The sequence below is a fragment of the Cucurbita moschata genome, unplaced genomic scaffold (genome assembly GCF_002738365.1).
Source record: "Cucurbita moschata cultivar Rifu unplaced genomic scaffold, Cmos_1.0 Cmo_Scf00048, whole genome shotgun sequence".
NCBI classification, from domain to species: Eukaryota; Viridiplantae; Streptophyta; class Magnoliopsida; order Cucurbitales; family Cucurbitaceae; genus Cucurbita; species Cucurbita moschata.
The window spans coordinates 756,661-779,630 of NW_019268564.1; the positions used below are offsets into that span (position 1 = coordinate 756,661).

Consider the following 22,970-nt stretch of genomic DNA (forward strand, 5'->3'; position numbering starts at 1 on the left):
CAAACGGACTTACTTACTCGTGGCAACCTTCCAGCCACCCAACAACCTATAACGTAGTTACTACTCCCACTGGGGCTAGGAAGTAAGCCTCACAACCCAAAGCGGCGAAAAACAAATAGAATTTACTACAAAAACCGGCTAACCGAGTATTCATGCGTATGAGAACATAGTAATGGAGAAGATAATAGTCGAAATAGGATTCGTTTTGGCTAGAGCGCCTCTCTAGAGGTGTTGATGCAAAAACATATATACTAACTTAATGTATTCAATAATAAAAATTGTTTGAAAGGAGAAGAAAGAAAATATAAAACCCCCAAGTTTCTTATTTTTCTAATACGATTTAAGTTAAAAGATTAACTAACGTATGTTCAAGTCTCGAGTCACGTTTAAGAGAAATAATTTAGAAAACATAAAAATACGTTGAAAACAATTTTGAAGAAAACAATGTTATAAGCCAAAAACGAATAACCAACAACGACCACTTTGATAGCACACAACCGTGGAAAAAATTGACAACTAGTCACATCATTTTTAGCTTTGACGGTTGTAAACATGATTTTAGTAACCGATCATACACCCTTGTATTGACACAAGAATAATGAGAAAGATGAAGTAAAGAAGGTTCGGGATGAACGTGCGACCCTTAACAACACGTCTTAGACAAACATGACCAAAACATCTACTGTTCATATGTAAGTTTATACTAAAGTGAAAAAGAAAAGAAAAAATTAGAATTAAAATGTAAGTGTGAGTACATATACAATTTAAGTCCGATTACAGTTCATAACATGTTTGTATTTGAATTCAAAACAACTCCCCTCCAACCCTCCTCAAAGATTAATAAAATAATAATAATAATAATAAGGCCTGATTGATCAAATATCAGAGGATTCAGGCACACTAACACAACTCCTGCCCTTACTCAATCTTGTCGGATCATGCCCTCCTCGTCTTCTTCTCGAGGATATGGCCGAGTACTCTTTTCGTATCCTCCACCGTTCACCTTCACTGGAGACCGTTCACGTTCACGTTCACGTTCACGTACTGCAGGAGCCCGGTTGAAACGGTTAGGACTTCGGCTTCGGCTTCGACTTCGGCTCCAGTTTGCAGTACCGTTCTTACTACCATTTTCATTTCCCCGAGGTGGAATGTTACGATTGTGAAAACCTCGTGGAGGACTCCGACTGCGAGCACGGTTGTATCCAAAATCAGACCTGTCACGAAAAAAAAATGAACCCATTAAAACATCACCAGGACCTTCTTTAGAGTTGTTCCCCTGATGTACTCGAAACAATTTAGTACCTCTCACGTGAGTCAAAGCCACCACCACCTCGTTCGGGCTTGGCAGAAGAAAAGAAAGACGAACCACGCCCACCCCGCCCACCAGAACTCGAAAAATTGCGCCCACCACGACCCCCGTCAGAGCCAGAACCCCAACGCCTAAACTTGGCCATTCCATAACTTCGAGAAGCCATATCTCGAAGCTGCGATGGGACTTGCTGGTTAGCTCCCTCCAAAATTTTAATCAGATCTGAAGCATACTTAGCGTCCTGCTCGCCAAAGAACGTGTAAGCAATACCAGTAGCACCTGCTCTTCCGGTTCGACCAATCCTATGGACATAATCCTCCACTCCGGTCGGGAAGTCATAGTTGATAACAACCCTGTAATGAAGTAGGCATTTCAACCGAGATACGATCATACGACGCATAGAACCAGTTCGGCTATTGATTATAGAAAGCCTAAATTATAATTCATTTTGCAATCAACCTAAAAAATATATAGAAAATGAACTATATACATCAATGCAAACCTGATATCTTTAATATCCAATCCACGAGCTGCAACATCAGTAGCAACGAGTATGGGAGTCCTCCCAGTGCGAAATTGACCGAGAACGTGATCTCTCTCGCCTTGGGATTTGTCTCCATGGATTGCAGCAGCTCCGAACTGGCGAGTAAGGTTGCGAGCAAGTTGATCACACATTTTTTTTGTAGAACAGAAAACTATTATTTTAGATCCTGGTTCTTGAGATCTCAATATCTGCTCCAATCGTCTATGCTTCTCCAAAGGCGCTAATGCTTCAATATGCTACAAGGTAGATCGAGGAAATATAGATGTCAAAATTCTCAAATTTTAGCCAATTCAAGCACAAATCCCCACAAATTATATTTAAAGAACATATGAAAATACTAATAATGCAGCGGTTTCATCGATAATAAGTCGACTAATAGAAAGCTGTTCCCAAATATTGAAACCAGGTACAGTTAAGTTCATACCTGAGTGATTGCCTTGTTGGCAACAAGCTCATCGACATTACCGATATTGACTTGAATAGGATTAACGAGTAAGTCTGACGCAATTTTTCGGACTTCTTTTGGCCAAGTAGCTGTGTACATTAGGGTCTGCCGGCGAGCAGGAACCTCCTTTACGATCTTTCTTATCTGGGGTTCGAATCCCATATCCAGCATTCGGTCAGCCTCGTCTAGTACAAGATAAGAAACCTGATGGAGACTGATTCTCCTCATCTCAAGAATATCATTCAAACGACCAGGAGTTGCAACGACAATATCTACTCCACGGTCAATATCCCTCAATTGTGGACCCTTTGGTGCTCCTCCATATATACACTTCAAATCACAAGTAAGAGAATTTGAGTAATTTGCGTCCAAAAGAGGGATATAATATTATTAATCCCATTTCAGCAGGCTTAGCAGTTACAAACTGATAAGAGAGGAGTAAAAAAGAAGCTAAAGACAAACAAGATCATGGGGTGCTTCTAGAACCAGGTCTACAGGAAATGCATCAAACAAATTGCAGCATGTTCGTGTTCCAAAGTGTTCCTCCAAATATTTAACATTGTATTGCTTATTATTAAAGAGATTCGAAAAGCATGTCATTACTATAAAATCTTTTTTTTCTGGAGAAAGCACTTAATTAAAGCCAATTCAGTGCACTGCACAACAATATGTACAATACGTTCTAGGCGTGAAATTAGCCAGCATGAAAACCAGGAGAAAATGGATAAACTAGCATAGAATGAACATACCGCACATGAGATTTTGGATGACCTCGCAAATTTCACAGCTTCATCTTGAATCTGTGTTGCCAGCTCCCTTGTTGGCGACAACACCAAAACAGTGGGACCTAGCTTAGGATCATTTCGAATGCGCTTGAGATGAATAAAACCTGGTATTAAGTACCCAAGAGTTTTCCCTGAGCCAGTTTTAGCAATAGCTACAATATCCCTACTTTGAAGAGCAATTGGCCATGACTGCGCTTGAATTGGAGTTGGAGCAGAGAACCCTGCATTATGTACCTGGAAAAGTCACCCCTATTAAGCAGAGGAGGCTTCAAAATATCTGGTTGGTTTTGCATTTTTCGATTTTTAGAAGAATACACTAACTCCAGAAGAAGCATCATCCCCCATATGCATGCGGCAAATGCTTGCTGATTGCAAGCAGCAGAAGGAGGAGGCCTCTTCTTTCGTATGAACTTAGTGGAAGACTGAATCATCACCAACGGCAGTCCCGGCTGCAAATATGGGTGATTCGGAAAGCCCTTCCCACAAATTGGTCCACCATAAAAGGGCACGCCAAATTAAAGCCCCCAAACAAAGAGGGCCCCACAGCGTACGACATTAGCTCCTCCCAGGAGCAAATATCGCACCTGCGACAAAAAAAGTACAGGTGACGAAAAAAATTAACATGACCCCAGTAACCACTTAACTTTGAGCAGAAATATTTGTTTTAGATTGCTGAACATTCCTACTGAATTGTCAGCTGTGGATATTCTACAAAGATTTATCAACAAAGGCATAGAGCAAAGTGGAAAGTACCTCCCTAAGAATCTCAGGTGGGAAACCAGTGGCTTCAAATGATGTAAATGGCAGTGGCACATTGTCTCCCTATGAAAAGAATTAACAGAACGGTTAATTTTACTCAAATAACTAATATATGAACATCAAGAAATTTGGCTTGTGTAAATAAGGATAGATGATCAAGATAATATCAAACAAATTATTTAAAAAAAAAAACAAGCAGAAAAATCTAATCAGCTCTAAGAAAAAATAAGTACAAATTTTAGTGGCTACTTTAAAAGACTTTGAAATTAGCATTCACCGAAAAAGTTATTTCATGTCGTTGACGATAAGCCTCAGCAGATAAACCACTTCCTGCATCTGATGGTCTATGCACTTTCAACTGTGTTCCTCCATGCCCAGTACTAGGTGTTCCATTTGAGGTACCTTTTGAATGAAATGTCTCACTCCTTGCTACCTGAAGTAAAATTGGGTCACATCAATCATATGATTTAATACATAATACTCATTACACATTCAATCTAATAGGCTTGCCCGAATTTGTTTTGTGTTAAAGAGCCAAAATGACATCCAAAATCATTCCAAGAAATGAGTTGAGCAGAACTTTTCAAGTCCTCAAATTTATAAACTTCACTTGATTTATTGAATAATAATATTCAACCATACAAAGATATTCTAAGGACATTAGTATGCAAGTTGGAATCAGAATACAGAAGCAAAAAAAAAAAAAAAAAAAAAAAAAAAATGATGACATCTCTTGTTATAAAGCAAAATAAATAAACAAATAAAAATTTGAACAAAACGTAAACCAAAAGCACTGTAAGGCCAATTTCCCATAGAAATTTAATTTTGATACCAAGAGAAGGAAGCCCAAGGGAAAAAAATGGAAAAACATTAAACAAAAACAAAAAAAAAAAAGAGTTGGTCCTAGTGGCCACAAAAGTTTCAGTACCAGAAGGATCATGGAGGAAGAAGATTCTAACAAATTAATATTTTCTTTTTTAATAGAATAAAAAAGAGAACTAATATTGGACTCTACCTCGTGTTTCGGTGCCTCATGGACACTTCTTCCGTACTTATCATTGTTTTCATTGAAATTGTTATAATAAGAGTGGCCTGGGGCTTGCTTTTGAATTTGAACCGAAGAACTAATAGACCCTATTGATGAATTCAGGGGAGCAGCAGGCACAGGTCTCTCGTATTGGGTGGCATTAGTTTCTGGATTCCAAAAGTAAAGATACCCAGTCTTCCCATCAACTAAACCTTTCCATGGTTTGGGGAGGGTTGGATCCTCGGGTGCATATCGTGGTTCAACAGAGACAGCAGTTGCAGTGGCCGCCATAACAAGGAAACGGAAAATATAACTCAAAGACTGAAAAGAAAAAGGCAAAGAATAAGTTGAGAAAACCGTACACACTTCATATAGACAACTATGAAAATTTACTTTCTTCATAACTATGCACGTTAATAATACCAAACCACAACTACCAAAAAAAGAAAAACTTGCTTGCCCGAATTATTGGAGAACTTTTGAACTAACTGTACGATTACAAGAGTTCGAACAATCACCATCGGCCACCATAACCAACAATCACTATGTTACCAGAGGATATAACCATCGAGTCTGCAAAATCAACCATACTGTTCTCCCGATGGCAATTCAGAAAAGAAAAACCATTTTCTTAAAAAAAAAAAAAAAAAAAAACCTAGAAAAGGCTCAATCCTTAATCTGAGCTAATGCACAAAAGAAAACACAGGGAGAACCAAAAGGATTCGAAATCAACCTGTCTCGGGGCCTCAGCCAAGCCCTAAAACGGGTTGAGGCTTGAAAAGAGAAATCTAATCACATGAAAACCTACAGAACATGCCAAATTCTAGAAATGAAGACGAAAATGAACGCAAAACGGATACAAGGACTAAAATTCTCCAGAACTCATTACAAGTGAACAACAAAACAGCACATGCAACATGATTCACCCCTTCCACGAGACTCAACAAATGAACTTCCCGAACAAAAACCCCAGAAAAAACGCAACCCTAAACAATCAAAACAGCACCAAGAAGGAAGCGAAAACCGCTAGATCTGCGAATTAAGAAAAGAAATTCGGCAATAACGAATCATTACCTAAGAAATATGAGGCCGGGTGGATGAAAACGAATCTAAATAACGAAGAGATAGCGATGCGTTGTCGCTCTATCTCTCTCTCTCTACCACGCTTCCAATGACACAGAAGCGTAGAGAGACGGGAGAACCAAAATTGGGGAATCGACTGCTATTTATAGAAACCGGACGTCTGGCAGCAGCCACCGCGTTCACTCTAACCATGGTTAAGCTATTCTCAACTCTGGTTCATTCAAAGTTAAAATATTTTATTTTTATTAATTTGGCAAAATCCACCGATCTGGCTCCTTACCAAAAAAAAAACTCGTTAATCAAAGAGTATACGTTTCACGATTCTCAAATTCTTCCTCTATCGTACGAGAGGACCGAGAATGACGCACCTGTGGTGTACCAGTTATCGTGCTCACGGTAAACGCTGGGTAGCCAAGTACGAGATTCTAATAGTGTATGAGGAAGCAGTGGCTCGTGCATCTTTTCTTCTTTTAGACAGGTCTAGTAGAGCCTCTCGTAAGGAATTGTTATAGCAAGCATGAGCGGGAATGAGCAATGACTTAAGTTTAGTTCTTGAGTTCGAGCGAAAGTAGCATTCCCATCTTAAAAAAAGCCGAAAATCGTCTTTATTTTAAAATATCTTTAAAATTTTAAGAGCTACTTTCAAATTGCTTGAAAATTTTCATTAATATTCTTTACTATTAAAAAAAATAAAAAAATACCTATAAAATTTTAAATATATCATTAATGCTCCTAAATTAAAATCACTTTTTACATTTTTTTTGGGTATTCAATTTATTTTAAATTTTTATTTATTTTTTTAATTATAAGAAAAATCATGCTAAGCATTCTATAAACTACATACAATTGTAAATAAAATGGAGCATCTAACAACGTATCTTCACAGACCAAGAATTACGAGATTACCCCTTTCATTCTGCTACGAGATCGCTTCTTTCATTATGGGGTGACAGAGGGATCGTACCATTCGAGCCTTTTTTTTCATACTTTTCCCGGAGGTTTGGAGAAACTCCGATCAATAGAACTTTCTTAATCCTCCCTTCTCGAAAGTGAAAGAAAGAACGTGAAATTCTTTTTCCTTTCTTCCACGGAGATCAGGAGAGTTGGGCCAGGAGGGTTTCTTAACACCTTTTTTCTTCTCATCGGAGTTATTTCACAAAAACTTGACATGGTAAGGAAGAAGGGGAAACAAGCACACTTGGAGAGCGCAGTACAACAAAGAGTTGTATGCTACGTTCGGGAAAGATGAATCGCTCCCGAAAAGGAATCTATTGATTCTCTCCCAATTGGTTGGACCGTAGGTGCGATGATTTACTTACAACATGACTTTATACCGCTAAAGTTGTAACCTTCAACCACAATGTAATGTAATCTTAAAATAAATAAGTAGTACAAGCTCCGTTGCGAAGATCCGAAACCACAAAAATAAATTAAATTCATAACACGACACGGTATATTAATATAAAACTATATATATATATATATATTAATATAATGTAATGAAAGCATAAAATTGTTGTATAAAAATAAATGTAGAGATAACAATACAGCAGCCTTCAATGGCCAAACAATGATGGGATTAAAGCCTCATCTTCCAACAGTTAATTATTTACTGAAACAAGGTTACCTTTGTTCTATAAAATAGCATGTTTTTTGACCGTTGAAAGATGGGAGTAGCTTGCTGTACAATCAAATTATTCAGTTTTGGTGGCTATACACTTGACCAAGTCTAAGATTCTAAAGTAGTCGTAAAACAAGATGGATTCTTTGCCTTCGAGTCCGTCCCGAGTGTACCTATTGCTACCTGTAAGGTTATTACAAGGGCTCCCTCCGACCACGAGGTCGAAACCTCCAAATAGGTTCATATAATATTGTAACCTATCTGCATCTAGCTCTTGCACATCAGCAAGATCAATCAAAGTCCCTTTTTGGTTCGTTTGCTCCCACCAACTTCGCACAATGTTTCGGTTCACTTCTGAAATATCGACCGAGACAACGTTTTTAAGAGGGATGCCTAGACGATGAAGTGCCACTTCTGCACCTCCGATACCAGAAAAGAGAGACAGGAGGTTGATTCCACCTGGGAACATGTCCTTCAAGACCGAGAGATGGTACGCCACCGTGTCGACCTGAAACAACAAAAGTTGTAGCCAAATACCTTGTAAGATATCACACAACCAAAACATCCTAAACCGTGGAAGACTTGGTCGTTTGAAATCCTTGCTTGGCTGGTCGTGGGCAAAGCCTCCCACCAAGCCTAGTGGGACAGGAGCAGGCCATGAGTTCAATGTAACTCCAGAAGTGATCTCTGTTTGATACCCAATTATAAAAAAAATATTGGTTAAGATATCCATTTGGTCTCCGTCCTTTCGGTCTCAATCCATTTTGATCCTTATACTATCAAATGTCGTTCGTTAAATCTTAAAACTAGTCCTTATTGTTAGTCCCTACGTTTTTTTTTTGGAAAAGGCAACGTTTTAGCTAATACAGAGACTAATTTTAAGATTTATTTAACGTATATTTGGACATCTGAAAGTACAAAAACTAAAACAGAACAAGTATCGAAGTATTGGGACCAAAACGGTATCTTAACCAAAATCATAATAATACCGATGCAGTTCGAGCACTGAGCAATCAATAATATTCGAAAGGCAATTCAGAGCAATCATTAAATCTTAAAACTAGTCCTTATAGTTAGTAAGTAGTCCCAACGTTTTTCACGACTTCCTTTCTTTGGAAAAGGTAACATTTAGCTAATACGGAGACTAATTTTAAGATTTATTGAACGTATATTTGGACATTTGAAAGTACAAAAACAAAAACAGAACAAGTACCAGAGTATTGGGACCAAAGCGGTATCTTAACCAAAATAATAATAATACCGATGCAGTTCGAGCACTGAGCAATCAATAATATTTGAAAGGAAATTCAGAGCGATCCAAGATGATAAGACAAAGAAGAGAATGAAGAGATAGGTACCTGGAATGAATTGCCAAGAGACTTGTATCTGTCTGTTCTACTGATTCCACCTCCTCTAGTATGGTTCTTGGGGAATCCGAGAAGCATTTCGACTTCATCAGGCTCGAGCGGGGCGACCTTATTTTTTCCAACCCAAACCAAATTCCATTTCCGACATTGATCTAAGACAAACTTTTGCACGGTCAATGGTGGATCACGTTCGCTATCGTAATCTTCAAGAGCTTTGCGAATTCTGTCGGTCAGTCGAGCGCTTCCAATGCAAGTTTGTAAACAATTTAATTGTGTTCTAGTATCCCATGAAGGCCACCACTTCCTTGTTAAAGGGAATGCTTCATGTATAGTGTGAGGAGGCATTGGGAGGAGAGGAAATCTGTTATGTATTGGGAGATTATGAACATAGCCTCTTTTTCTTGCAGCAGCACAGAAATGTTTGGAATCAACAAATTCGGGTTCGACATCATATAAGAAGCGGGAAATCGTATTCCACACTCCTTTTGGAGCGAGTGCCACATTTTCGTAGTAAAAGTAGGGAGGTCCAATGGCTGCCTCTGGAAGCTTTCTCTGAACTGTAGGACACAGTTCATTGGGTACCCCAAACCCGAGCATTGGATTTGGCAAACGAATCGTCTCGTCGTCGTCATCAAAGCATTTCGGTTTTTTCTTTTTCCATGCCTTGTAATCATAATGCCTTCTTTTTTTGAGTTTACTGCAGCCATCGAGATTCTTCGGCTTCGGCTGTTCAAATAATCAAGCAAAAATATGTTCTATTGAAATGAAATTATCGATGTGATACGGTCTCTATTAATTTCAGCGAGACGTTTAAGCGGTTTCTTTTTTTGTTATAATGTCTGGAGAGCTTTAAAACAAAGAATTTGATAGGATAGAAAAAGTTACCCTATCCGGGAGATCACCGAGAAGAACATCTGCAGCCTTTGAAATTTGAGCAGCAGAAATAAAATCTGTCAGCTCTGCAATTGAGGAATGCGCACCTGCAATGTTGAAAAATGTATTCTTATATATATATATATGAAACTCGAGAAATATAAAAGAATGTACAAGTTCATGCAAAAAAAAAAAAACAAAGCAACTAATAAAGCTCGAACACTAAATACAAGAAAGGACCCCATCCGAAAGAATGAGACAAAGCTAGTTGTAACCGCTCAAGCCCACCACTAGCAGATATTGTCCATTTTGGGCTTTCCCTCAAGGTTTTTAAAACGCGTCTACTAAGGAGAGATTTCCACACCCTTATAAAGAATGTTTCGTTCTCCTCCCCCACCCCAATTCGGAGCCCTGCATCCTTGCTGACACTCGTTCCCTTCTCCAATTGATGTGGGACCTCCCAATCTGCCCCCTAGCGTCCTTGCTGGCACACCACCTCGTTCGGTATTTGGCTCTAATACCATTTGTATGTCCGGTATTTGGCTCTAATACCATTTGTAATAGCCCAAGCCCACCGCTATAGATATTGTTCTCTTTGGGCTTTCCCTTTCAGGCTTTCCCTCAAGGTTTTTAAAACGTGTTTGCAAGGGAGAGGTTTCCACGCCCTTCTAAAGAATGTTTCGTTCTCCTCCCCAACTAATGTGGGGTCTCACACTAGTAATTATAAAAGTTCAATATACAAACCCCCCATTACGAAAAACCAAATCTAACCAACTCTCAAAGCGCATCTTCAAATCTCTTAAAATGTTCCAACATTTTTTTAAAAATTCTAAGGTAAAACCATCTGGTCTTGGAGTTTTGTCAGAGCTTAGGTGTTGTATAGCCTTCCCCACCTTTTCTTCGATAAAATCGACCTCAAGGGAGGCAGCTTGCCTTGATCAATAGGACTCCACTCAATAAAATCAACCAACTATGCATTCTCAAACTTGAAAGGCATAGGGCCCCCACATAATCGAGATTGTTCCTATGCTATATAGAAATTATGCAACTTTTTTTCCTTGCCTTCCTCAAAAACTCTTGTAACGGCCCGTAACGGCCCAAGCCCACTGCTAATAGATATTATCCTCTTTTGACTTTCCCTTCTAGGCTTCCCCTCAAGGTTTTAAAATACGTCTGCTAGGTAAAGGTTTCCACACCCTTATAAGGAATGTTTTGTTCCCCTCTCCGATCGATGTAGGATCTCACATTCAACCCCCCTTGGGCCCAACGTCCTTCTTGACACACCACCCGGTATCCACCCCCTTCGAACTCAGTGTCCTTGCTGGCACACTGCCCGGTGTCCACTCCCATTCGGGGCTCTGAGGCTCTGAGACATCCATTCAATGCTTGATTGAAAATCTATATATCAAGGTAGAACCAAAGCTTCTATGATGATCACACCAATCATCATGGACATATTGTTAAGTAACAACAAGGTTTTCTCCTACCAAATCTTAAACGACACGTCCCCAACAATAACACAAAGCGTGACGAAGAGTTAATCTTCTTATCCCATAGAAAACATACAAGATTACATCTGGGAAGAATCCCAAAAGCAAAGCTTTGCTAGAGGAATGCAACTAATTTTAGAACCTAGAGATGTCATGCTTAGATATTATAGATTTAAAAAGCCTACAGAGAGGTACTAACCACATCTCTCTATTGCTGCATGAGCTTCATCTTCGGAGTACCCCATGTCCACCAAGAACATCAATTTGTTGTCAACATCAGATACAGGTTTTGCAGGCCCCTACATGATGGACCAAAGTATCATGATATACTGAGTTGCAAAGACACGTTCACGAAATTACTACGAAATCGAAGAAAATCTAACAACCTCATTTTCAGAATCACTGTCTAGATCAGTAAAATCATCCAGAAAGCTTCCTTCATATTCCGAAAAGGACTCGTCGGTATCAACATGCTGCTGCTTTGGAGGAGAGTTTTCAAGAGCCTGCAAGAGGAGGAAGAAATTAATTCAACATATTGACTTCTAGTTCTATTCGAAGATCTTCGAGTATCTTATGAAACAACTGGTTGAGATCTCGATAATCTTCTAAACAATTGAAATCCAGTTCATTAGGCCAAGAAAATTTGAAAGTTCACATGTTTCCATTGCATGATATGCTACACGTGAGACATTCACTTACATCGACTACAGTCTTTTGACGGGGAACGAACATATCACGTATAGAGAAAACAATTACAATAAACCAACTTTGACGACTTAGTACGTCATCATTGGAGAAACTCACCGACAATGTGAGGAGGGTCTCGAGTATAGAATTAGTATTCTCCTCTCCTGGATAATCCATCAAAACAAAATTAAGCAGGCACTTTTTTTTTTCCCACAATAAACAAAAATCATGTTTCTTTTCTTAAAAGATTATTAAATAAACAAATAACGTTACCATTTTCCTCGATAGCTTTCGTGACCATTTTTGCAGAAAATCCCATTCCTATAAAATGATCAACTATCTTAGAGTTGGAGGGACCTGCAGATGAGCTTGCCTTCGTAGGGGAAAAAATAGAGTAGAGTTATTTATGCAACAAAATCCAATACTTTCATCTAAGCTAAAACGATAATATCACGCGCCATATCACGGTGTTGAAATCGAACAAAACGACAAACTAGCTCGAAAACTATTTAGTATGTAAAGATAACATGCGCCATATTACTTTATTCATACAGTTCAGCATCATCGAACGCAGTAAATTACCACCGATCAATCACGGAAAGACGCACCACACACAAGCTTCACTACAAATGTAGACATGACATACCATATTTGCCTCAACACTAGGAAATGTCAAACTCGCATGAGAGGCTAAAGGTATACTCTCAATTTCAAGCTCATCTTCAGTGTCCCAGTCAATCTTATCAACTTCAACACCGCAATCGTCACCAGCCTACACATCGACAAAATAACGGACAAAGTAAACCAAACAGCCAAAAATAAATATAACTGCGTATATATACTCGTACAAGCCACGTCTCCCACACTGTGTTTCGAGTATGTAATACATCTAAACTTCTTCGACAAAGTTGAGACAACGTACCATTCTTATATTCTGGTAGAAATGATTTGGTGGTAGATGAGCCTTTAAGCTGCAAACCAACACAACAAAAAATAGGCAAGAGATACGGACATCAAATGAATAGGACGTCGAAAAACGCATTGTTAAGAACGATGAACTCATTGTAGAGAATTGATGAGAAACAACTCCAATTTTCAAAAACCAAATGATTATCAAAATGAGGCCTCGGTTTTAGTTTTCTCTCTTTGAAATTTATGTTTGCTTTCTCGCAATTTTCTACGACGGTTTTCGTAACGGTTTAAATTGTTAGTAAAATTCTTAAAACAAAAACGCGTTTTTAAAAACTATGACCCCATTTGATAACCATTTTTTTTCGTTTTAGTTTTTGAAAATTATGCTCGCTTTCCTACAATTTTTGCATCATGATTTCTATGTTAATTCTTAGTCAAATTCCAAAAACAAAACTTTTTTAGTTTACAAAACTAGACCGAGCGTAAAAGTAGTGTTTTAAACTTAATTTTCAAAAACACAAAACCAAATGGTCGTCAAATGGGGCTTAAATTTTTTAATTTTCACAACCCGACAAAGAAACTCATAGGCAAAAGTAATGTTTATAAGCTTAATTTTCAAAAACTAACCGACGTAATTTTAGTTTTTTATTGTCGAACATTGAAATAATATTAGTACCTCCAAGAACTTTTAGAGAGTAAATCATCAAAAAGTAATTATAAATTAAAAAAGATATATGAAAATATGCTATATTTTAAGTAAAAATATATACTTTTAAACCCATGAATTCATCCAACTATTTGAGTTATACCCTTGATATAAATTATTTTTAATTAAGTTAATTATATAAAAAAATAAATAAAATTAATATAATAATTAAAAAAAAAACTCTTTTTATTACACTTTTTTTCCCTATTCTCCCTAAGAACACTTCTTCGTCTTCTCTCCCCAGCCCTAACCGATCAAACGTCCAGTTTTCGATGGAAATCAATGAAAAGATCCGAAAAACAATACGAGTACGATACGAGCCCCATTTCACAAGCATCCGATCATTCAAATCACTCAAAGACTTCGAAATCTCACATGCAAAATCAATCCAATCCAATCCAATCCAATCCTTTCGTATTTTCTACGAGCAATCGAAGCACACAAACTACAAGACCGTCGAACAGCACAAATTTTCTAGATCTAGAGAATTCGGAAACGAACATTGGAGAAAAAAAATCGTACCTGAGAGAAATGAAACGCAGAAAATGCTGTGATAGTAATGCAAAATCTCTCTACCACGCTTCTAAAAGTGAAGAAGCGCGGAGAGATGGCCGCCGGAGAGAATCAGAGAATCATTTATGATACCGTCGATCAAAGGAGAGGAGAGGAGATTTTGAGGTCTTCCGCCGTGGAGAATCTTGAGATTGGCCTACTTCAGTTTCACTTCCTAACTATGGTGAAGTACATCAAACTCATCCTGATTGAGTTGAATTGGATTAGGGTTTCGTTTGATAATTATTTTATTATTTAAAATATTCCTTATATAATAAGATTGTTTATGGGTGGGGTCAGGTCGGTCAGACTTTATATTGTCAGAATTTATGACACTATACTCTAATTGTTCGGATTGTAAATTGTCTCCTCATATATTAGTTTTTAAAGCACGGTTTCGACCCAATTTAAAAATATTTGAATGTCGTCAATTTTAATTATTTTAATTTTTGAAAAAAATTAAGAAAAAAAAAAATGTAAAAATGTTGCTTTTTTAGTATTTATTTACGTATTTTTATTAATATTAGTTAAATTATATAAAAATATGAGATTATAAATTAAAAAAAAAAATTATTAAATTTATTTTGCATCCTATATTTAAAGAATTATTTAGCTTTAGTAGTAAGTTTATTGTTAAGATAATCGATTATTATCATTATTTATGTCATTTTGAAACTTTTGTTAACGTAAAAATATGAAACTATAAATTTTTTTTGTAATAAAATGATAGGTTTCGGTATTTTTTTTTGTGTATATAAAAAAAAACCTCAAATGAGTCGAGACAGTCACAACTAAACCTAATAGCATATTTTTTTTTTTAAATCACGAAAAATAATTTCAATTACATTTTCAAGAGTTTCAAATTCTACAAACTTGTTATTAATCATGAAAGTCGACAAATTTCGTTTTTAATTAGGGGAGGGTATTGGAAGGTTAAAACATTAGTTTTTTTTTTATAAAAAAAAATACTTAAAAAATAATTTTTTTATGCCTTTATTATTATTTTTTATTGCTATAAATGAATGATATAAAAATTTGAACTTAATACATAACTAAATACAATAAACTAAGCTCACTTTGACTCCTTCGTTACGTATTAAACGACAACTAGCATGCATTCATACGAGAGAGACACGTTGGCATGAAATTTATCTCATAAAACATTTCCAAAGAAACTAATAACAAATTTAAGATTTGTAAAACGAGCATAAGTCAGCATTCATAAAACTAGTAGCACCTCTTACTATACATCGACTCAAAAATAGACAAACGTTAAAAGTATAAAAAGACTGAAATAAAAAAAAGTCGAAAGTACATCGACCCAAAATAATATTTAAACCTAGATGTAAAAAGAATAATAAAAATAGGGAAGGCATCCAATACCAAATCACAAGTGCAAAATTAATTTTCATCCTAGTTCCCAAACATCTTTGAACAATAAAAAACAAAAGGACAGTTAGCATAAATTCCTACCAAAAAAAAAAGATCTAACTCCGTGGATCAATTCAATCAATAAAAGTTCCTCCAGTTCAATCAATACATGTCACATGTTGCGGTCGACTAAGTTTGGTTGATTTGGTCGTAAAAGAAAGATGGTTTCTAGAGTTCATTAGTAAACCTTCAATAATGATAATCATAGTCATCCCCAAGTTTGCTAGTCGATAAGATCTTGGAGATTGACCAGCCTATTAGATGGGTACGTCGTTCCTTACCATTCAAAATAAATCAATCTACCCGCACGAGCCTTCAATAGTAAACCTTCAATAATGATAATCATAGTCATCCCCAAGTTTGCTAGTCGATAAGATCTTGGAGATTGACCAGCCTATTAGATGGGTACGTCGTTCCTTACCATTCAAAATAAATCAATCTACCCGCACGAGCCACCTTATACTCGACGAAGCGATACATCATTCAAATATAGGCCAGCAGTCTAATCATTTTTAAGCCAGAAAAGTCATAATCCTAGTGAACAGTTAATTCAATAGCCAACATTCGACCCACATCAACAAGCAGCGTTAATCCTCCATAAATTTTTTTCCTAATAACAATGCATTACAATTGATGTTCACAGACATACAGTTACATTTTCAAGGATTTTCATACCTGTCGGACGAGGAAAATATCATTTACTTTGCATTTTGATCTAAAAATCAAGGAAAGAGCACTGCTTCCGAGCATGTTCTGGAATGAGCTTAGAGAGAAGCTCCAAAGTTGCGCCTTTCAGCTCTGCAGATCTCATGCCAACACACCATATTCAATAACATTATTCAGAAAATCTTTAGATGTTCATAATAGCTTAAAAGATATATACATACATATATATGTGTATATATACTTCTGCACTTACAGTTCCGGTAACATTGTCAGTGTTCAACTTTTCACTCTGATACTACATTTTTGTTTCATTACTGAATTAGTTCATGTAGTTTCAATGAGAATGCATCAATTCAGTGCATGAAGCGGAAATTCTTATGCTAATAAAGAAAAAAAAAAAGTTTTTAAGTCTCAGTTCATAACTATTTGATCTTTTGTGTTTTTAGATTTTGAGAACTGAGATTGTAACTCACAATTTCTTTGCAATAGTTTTTCTTCTTTCCTAAAGAAAAATTCAAATTTTTGGCTAAATTCTAAAAAAAGGAACAAGTTTTCAAAAACTACTTTTTCTAGTTTTTAAAACTTAGCTGGGATATTGAAACATTCCGGGTAGATAACAAAACAAAGAACTCCACGGGTGGAGGTGATGTTTAAAAGCTTAAATTTCAAAAAACCAAACGGTTATCAAACTAGGCTCGAACAATCATTGTTTTTAGATTCTAAGAGGTCGTCGATTTCCTTCACTTTAAGATATTTAGGCTAATAAGTTATTAGTTAAAACATTGTTATATTTCAAGGAGTACGAACTAAATCATTGCACACAGATGTATGAACAGACCAATAATAAATTGACAAGGAAGAAAGAAAACCTTGGGGTTTGAAGTTGAAGAGCGGAGGCAGGGGGCGCCCATTCGGAAGACGAGTATTGGGATCCCGGAGTTCATCAAAGAAGGGATGGATACAAGCCTCTAACTGTTTTCATTGTAAAATACATATCAGGAGCAGATAACAATTTCTCATCATCAATCGTGATGATGCGTGAGAAGGAGGTAGCTCATAAGGAAAGGAAAACACTCACAGCAGTGCACCTAAGATTTGGAGAATACTGGAGGAGTCTTGAGACAAGATCCACTGCTTCTGGTGGCATGCGCTTGTGAAATATCTGCAGGGGAAAAGAAGATTGGCAAACCGAAAACATAAAAAATAAGTGATGCATTTTGAGAACAAATGTACTTAACTTACCTTGTGCCAGGGATGAGCCTTGATTTGTGGGAACTTAAACTCAGTATAATTTGGGTTCATACATTTGATTTCTTCACGGGTAGGAGTCCCAAGTACCTATACAAAGAGAGTATTTCAACTAAAAGGGAACTGTAATTCATGAAATAGCAACTTATTCTCTTAAGAATGAAGTCAGGTAATTAACCTTGATTATTTCGACCAGCTGATCGACGCCACTCTCACCAGGAAAGAGAGGCTACAAGATTTAAGCAAGCCCGTAAGAGAGAGAGAAGAGACAGGAAGGGAGGAAAAGAGAATCTTCTGATCCTTCCCTGCTTGGGAAAGAATGAGAAAGAGGTACCTGTCCAAGAAGTAACTCGGCAAGAACGCAGCCTGCAGACCATATATCAATTGCGGTAGTGTATTCAGTAGCCCCGAATATTAGTTCGGGTGCTCGATAATAACGAGAGCAAATATATGATATATTTGGCTCGCCTTTCACCTGATAATAATGAGTGAAAAGGAAGCAAAATAAGCATTATGCACAAAAATAACGAATAGAAGCAACATCATAGACCCACTACTAAAAAGAATATCTGCATTGTCGAGAGATCACACTCAAAAGAAGACCCTACCAGAACTTTTGCACTTCCAAAATCGCACAGCTTGACCTGATGTGTATGTGGGTTAACCTGAACAACAACCTTATCAGCAAGTAGCTTTCAAATAACTACAAGAACAAAAAAATCATAAAGTTTTTAAAGCAAACCAGTAGATTCTGTGGCTTAATGTCCCTATGGCATACTCCTATTCCTCCATGAATGTAGGCTAGAGCTCTACAAATCTGTTGAGATACCAAGAGAAGCCTCAAGTTAGAATCTGTCCACACTTCCTTCATAATTTCAAGATAGATTTCTTGGAACAATTCTGGCCATTTTAAATTAGGAACAGTCAGCAAAATGATTATTCGTTGCTTGAAATACGGGGAAGATCTTTTACATATGATAGTTTATAGAGCATGGAAGACGCAAAAAAAATCCCTCAGGCACCCCAGAAAGATGAACGCTATGGAGGATGGTACCAGAAATTTCTTCACCTTGTAAATCTTTGTAGAATATCTCTAGTTTTCTATACAAATTGATGTGGTTCTAAACGTACCACCGCTAAAATTGCATAAATGAACCAATTATCTGTTCACATTCAAAGCTAGCTCGTACACAAAAAATAAAAGGAAATGCAGAAGTCATTTAAATCTTAGAAACAGTATGGATAACCACCTGATAGGCATAGAGCTTGACATATATGAGAGGCATCCGCTGATTTGCCTTGGTGTAGTGCTTTATTACTCGGTAAACTGTCTCGGGTACATACTCGAGCACCAGATTAAGATACAGCTCATCCTTTTCCGTTGTGGAAAAAAAGCAGTGTTTGAGAGAAACAACATTAGGATGATCAAGAAGGCGCATCGTTTGCAGCTCACGGTTCTTATATCTCTTATCCTGAAGAACCTTCTTGATAGCAACAGTTTCTCCAGTTTCTAGGCACTTAGCCTGCAAATGAAGTCGTAAAAGCCATAAACAAATCCGATTTGTCCTAAAAAAACTTGTCAATTTATATTAGTTAAAGAGTTTCCACACAGCCTCATCCAGAAAACTATCGGAGTTACAGAAGTTCACAGTTTGCAATTGAACCATTACCTGAAATACAATACCAAAGGATCCCTGTCCAACTGTTCGCTCTGCCATGTAACTTATTGTCTGTCACAAAGATCACATAAAACTAAATTGTCAAACAGGTCTAGTATTACGAAGGCATTACAAATCCTAAGATGCGGCAGTCTCAACAGGTGCAAATGGTTAGTTCGATTCTATCAGCATATTCATTGACGGTAAAAAGCAGCAGGTTTATAGTGTTCACCTGTTTGGGTTGACCATTTCGACCACCGATGGTAGTTACAATTATATGTCCAGTTTCTGTACCATTTCCATCAACCACTGTCGCTTCCATCTCCTGAAGGTGGATAATGATGCATTAAGCAGAGAGAATTTTTATGCTAAAACCGCTATTCGCTCTAAGAGGCTAACCTTTTCAACCTTCTCATCTCTGATCTTCATTTCATTAATCTCCTCCGGAAGTTTATCAGCAAATAATGGAATAGCACTACTGGGTTTTCCAACTGGACCCCCAGCAGAAGATGCCATAATATGCTAAACTGGTAAAAATCACCAATATGATCTTTATGAAGCACAGTCTGTGCAAATCCTTGCCTGCAATTTGTGAAAACGGGGTATTCAGGAAAACAATTAAATAGAATTTACGCATGCAAAACACTTATATAGGAATTCCCTGTGATGGCCAGAAAAAAAACTAACTGGTGTGGAATTGAGATATTGAATATCTCAAATTGCTCGTTCCAAAAGGTTTTAAAATTAAGACCCCTTAGTTGAATCCAAATAACTTTACCACTATGCCTAACTTTAGCCTTGGGAACGTAGGAAACTTTTAATTTTTGACATGCAAATCAGAGTAACCATTAAACAGTATCACTACAAAGTATAATTATCCCATCCTTACTGAAGCTCGATCCCTGAACAAATGCTTGTGCACAATTGAGGATCCTCCTTTGAAATTCGAAGCATGGATCTGAAGTTCCATGGTCAAATGAATCCGGCTTGGTTGTCGGAGAAGGTTGAGGGACATGCCCTTAAATACGTGAAGAGGACATTCTTAACGCTATTGGTAATAACTGGGACGGTGGGGGGTCAAAATTGTGGTGCATTAAAATGGATGGAGGAGTACAAGTTGACATACAAGAACAAAAAGACCAATAAGCTACACTACAAGTGGTATTGTTAAAAAATCTGAGGCCGTTAATGCGGGAAATTGGCCTCCAATGATGGTCATCTCTCCTGAAGAGCTGCAATAAAATTTTGGAAGCCCAATGAATCAGAGGGAAGGGGTTTGCCTAGTGCCGAGTCCTTTTCTGGGAAAGAAAAGATTCCCTTGGAAAAGTCCACATTTGCCTCTCCGTAATGTGGAACAACCCAAAAAGTGTTCCAAGACGCTACAATGGGTTAGGTTGTAGGCCTTCTCCGGAAGCGGTCGAAGTTTCCTTTGCTAGAACCTCATACAACTTCCAGAGAATGAACTCGTACGTGTCTAATCTAGTTTTAGAATACATTAACGAAAAAAAAAAAAAAACTGCAATAAATTTAAAAGAATAACAAATTAATTTGCATAGAGGCAGAAAACTTGTATTTAAACTTTACAAAAAAACAAATCACGGTTAAAATTAGTTTGATAACAAAATTAGAAGAAAATATAAATTCTAGTGATTTTAAAGCTAAAGATGTTCTAAATTTGTAGTTTTGAAGTGATTTTACAGCTAAATATATTCTAAATTCGTAGTTTTCGTCAAAATTACAACAAATTTGTAACCATTTACTATATTTATGACATTTATAACAGTACCAGTGCCCATAGTGATAGAAGAGACAGCTAGGTAGAGTTTTGTTTTTTTAGAACGGTTTGACAAGTTTGCTGTGGAAAGTCCCAATGGGGCAAACTAATCAATTGCACAAAGGTGGCTAAAAATGTAGCATCAATCCATGTGATGTTCTCTCTAATAAAAAAAAAACAGCCTTCATATGAAAGTGGCTCGTTCTCCGCCCTCGTTTAAAAAGAGGGCACCATTTGTGGCGAGTAACATGCTTTGCTTTCATCTAGTTTATTTGGCTCGAGAGGAATAGAAGAAGCGCTTAGTGTGTCCATTGTTCTTTCTTTTTCGTCTTTTTGATAAGAAACCAAGTAGTAATTTCATTATCAAAAGTGGAGAACAAAGAGGACAAGTTCTTCAAGGAGGATTAAAGTGTAATCAATTCAATCCCTCTCTTTGGCATTGGAGTTCTTTTATTGTAACTTGCTCCCTTTTGCAGACTCCTCTTGTTGGCTCGCTTCTTGACCAACCCATGTGACTGGAGCAATGCTCCAGCACTTCACCACCTAATAGGCATCTTGATAGAATTTCCGAGAAAAATCCAAAACAAAGGACTGGCCGTAAAAGAGATGGAATGAAGCAATCAAAAAACTCAAAAATCTTCTCTTTTAGTAAAACTGTCTAGGTTTTGACATGGAGAGTTTGGATAGGGATTCGAGGTTGTTATGAAAATCTTGAGATGGAATGTGAAAGGAGAGGGCAAGGAAGAAAAGTGAAGGGGGTGAAAGGAGTTCTTAGTATTATCCATACAAATTTTTAAATTTTAACAATAATGTAACCTCTGTTCAATCAAGGATTGAGTTGTCTAAATCTCGGTCAAGATCTAGAGATCTGGCCATTCATTGAAGTTGGATGCCTCAAGCCATTTTTTAGATTTGCAAGATAGACGAGACATCCCTTACAGATATTAAGAGTTCTCTATTACTTTGAAGGCGTCACTCTATACAATGGGCTTCAATACATTGCTTGGGAGATTGCATCAAGGGGATCTTTACAATGTCCCTATATGGACCTTCGAGAAGTTTACAAAGAAAAGAGGCAAGAATTGAATGGAAAACTTCAAGACTTGGTTTCAAACAGGTCATTCCTTATAAAGGTGTGGAAACTTCCGGTGGCAGATGTGTTTAAAACCTTGAGGGAGAGTGGCAGATGTGTTTAAAACTTTAAGGGAGATACTAAAACGGAAAGCTCAAAGAGGACAATATCGACTAGCGGGGACTTGGGCTGTTACAAATGGTATTAGAGCCAATCACTGGGTAGTGTGCCAGCAAGGACGCTGGCCCCCAAGAGGGGTGGATTGTGAGATCCCACGTCGGTTGGAGAGGGGAGCAAACCATTCGTTATAAGAGTGTGGAACCTCCTTCCTAGCAGACACGTTTTAAAACTTTGAAGGGAAAGCCCAAAAAGGACAACATTTGAGTTGTTACACCATATTTCCACGACGGACAACATCTGAGCTGTTACACCATATTTCCACGACATATCGACGTTTTAAAACTTTGAAGGGAAAGCCCAAAAAGGACAACATCTGGGCTGTTACACCATATTTCCACGACATATCAGTATTGTTCATTTCAAGCTGAAGCCTGCATGATTTTTCTTTAGGTTTCACCCTAAAACGTTCCTACAGATGGAGATCTTGTCCCTAAACATCTTCTCCACTTCTAAGTTCTAATCTAAATGGAATTATATTCAAATTCCTATCCATTCTTACAAATGAACACCGAACCCTTCTCAAATAGTCACTAAGATATCCACTTTTAGCTACATTCAAAGCTTGCTGTGATATAAATTAACTTCGGTTTATTAGAGCACCCCACTCATCTGATAAATCTCAACCACAAATCACATTGAAGTACAATCATTCTTAGCCATCAGTCATCAGATGCTTAATGATAAGATAAGGACATGGGATATTTAGACACACCCTCCAAGGCTGTTTCTAGTCCAAACCTCTAGTTGAGAACTTAAATCTCTTAAAAACTTTGTTCTATTG

The 22,970-nt window shown here is 37.3% G+C and overlaps 3 protein-coding genes across 5 annotated transcripts in view; all 3 read right to left on the reverse strand.

Annotated features, from left to right (window-relative positions):
- Window positions 1–728: 728 nt before the first annotated feature.
- LOC111435093 (DEAD-box ATP-dependent RNA helicase 14-like) lies at window positions 729–6,084 on the reverse strand. The gene is made up of 9 exons (XM_023072426.1): window positions 5,944–6,084; window positions 4,858–5,190; window positions 4,120–4,275; window positions 3,837–3,905; window positions 3,048–3,317; window positions 2,278–2,628; window positions 1,812–2,089; window positions 1,303–1,662; window positions 729–1,214 (listed from the first exon to the last, which is right to left on the reverse strand). The coding sequence occupies exons 2-9, from the start codon at window positions 5,158–5,160 to the stop codon at window positions 923–925; spliced, it is 2,079 nt and encodes a 692-aa protein (XP_022928194.1). The 5' UTR covers window positions 5,161–5,190; window positions 5,944–6,084; the 3' UTR covers window positions 729–922.
- Window positions 6,085–7,475: 1,391 nt separating this feature from the next.
- Window positions 7,476–14,388, reverse strand: LOC111435094 (DNA (cytosine-5)-methyltransferase DRM2-like). Of its 3 annotated transcripts, none has more exons than XM_023072428.1 (10): window positions 14,131–14,388; window positions 12,913–12,961; window positions 12,637–12,762; window positions 12,264–12,363; window positions 12,108–12,154; window positions 11,690–11,806; window positions 11,503–11,602; window positions 9,826–9,920; window positions 8,932–9,666; window positions 7,476–8,081 (listed from the first exon to the last, which is right to left on the reverse strand). In XM_023072428.1, the coding sequence occupies exons 2-10, from the start codon at window positions 12,913–12,915 to the stop codon at window positions 7,647–7,649; spliced, it is 1,758 nt and encodes a 585-aa protein (XP_022928196.1). In that variant the 5' UTR covers window positions 12,916–12,961; window positions 14,131–14,388; the 3' UTR covers window positions 7,476–7,646. The 3 variants fall into 3 exon arrangements, with proteins under 3 accessions (XP_022928196.1, XP_022928195.1, XP_022928197.1); XM_023072427.1 differs by having other exon boundaries at window positions 12,913–12,968; XM_023072429.1 differs by lacking the exons at window positions 12,913–12,961; window positions 14,131–14,388 and having other exon boundaries at window positions 12,264–12,311; window positions 12,637–12,709.
- Window positions 14,389–16,070: 1,682 nt separating this feature from the next.
- Window positions 16,071–22,970, reverse strand: part of LOC111435100 (shaggy-related protein kinase epsilon) — a 7,593-nt gene continuing 693 nt past the window's right edge. Inside the window, exons 2-13 of the mRNA XM_023072434.1 lie at window positions 19,563–19,745; window positions 19,396–19,488; window positions 19,176–19,235; window positions 18,756–19,028; window positions 18,248–18,322; window positions 18,114–18,170; window positions 17,840–17,980; window positions 17,684–17,734; window positions 17,500–17,595; window positions 17,336–17,419; window positions 17,127–17,229; window positions 16,071–16,389 (exon numbers count right to left, since the gene is read on the reverse strand). Of these exons, the coding sequence (XP_022928202.1) occupies window positions 16,307–16,389; window positions 17,127–17,229; window positions 17,336–17,419; window positions 17,500–17,595; window positions 17,684–17,734; window positions 17,840–17,980; window positions 18,114–18,170; window positions 18,248–18,322; window positions 18,756–19,028; window positions 19,176–19,235; window positions 19,396–19,488; window positions 19,563–19,679 (1,233 nt within the window). The 5' untranslated portion in view covers window positions 19,680–19,745 and the 3' untranslated portion in view covers window positions 16,071–16,306. The remainder of the gene's footprint in view (window positions 16,390–17,126; window positions 17,230–17,335; window positions 17,420–17,499; window positions 17,596–17,683; window positions 17,735–17,839; window positions 17,981–18,113; window positions 18,171–18,247; window positions 18,323–18,755; window positions 19,029–19,175; window positions 19,236–19,395; window positions 19,489–19,562; window positions 19,746–22,970) is intronic.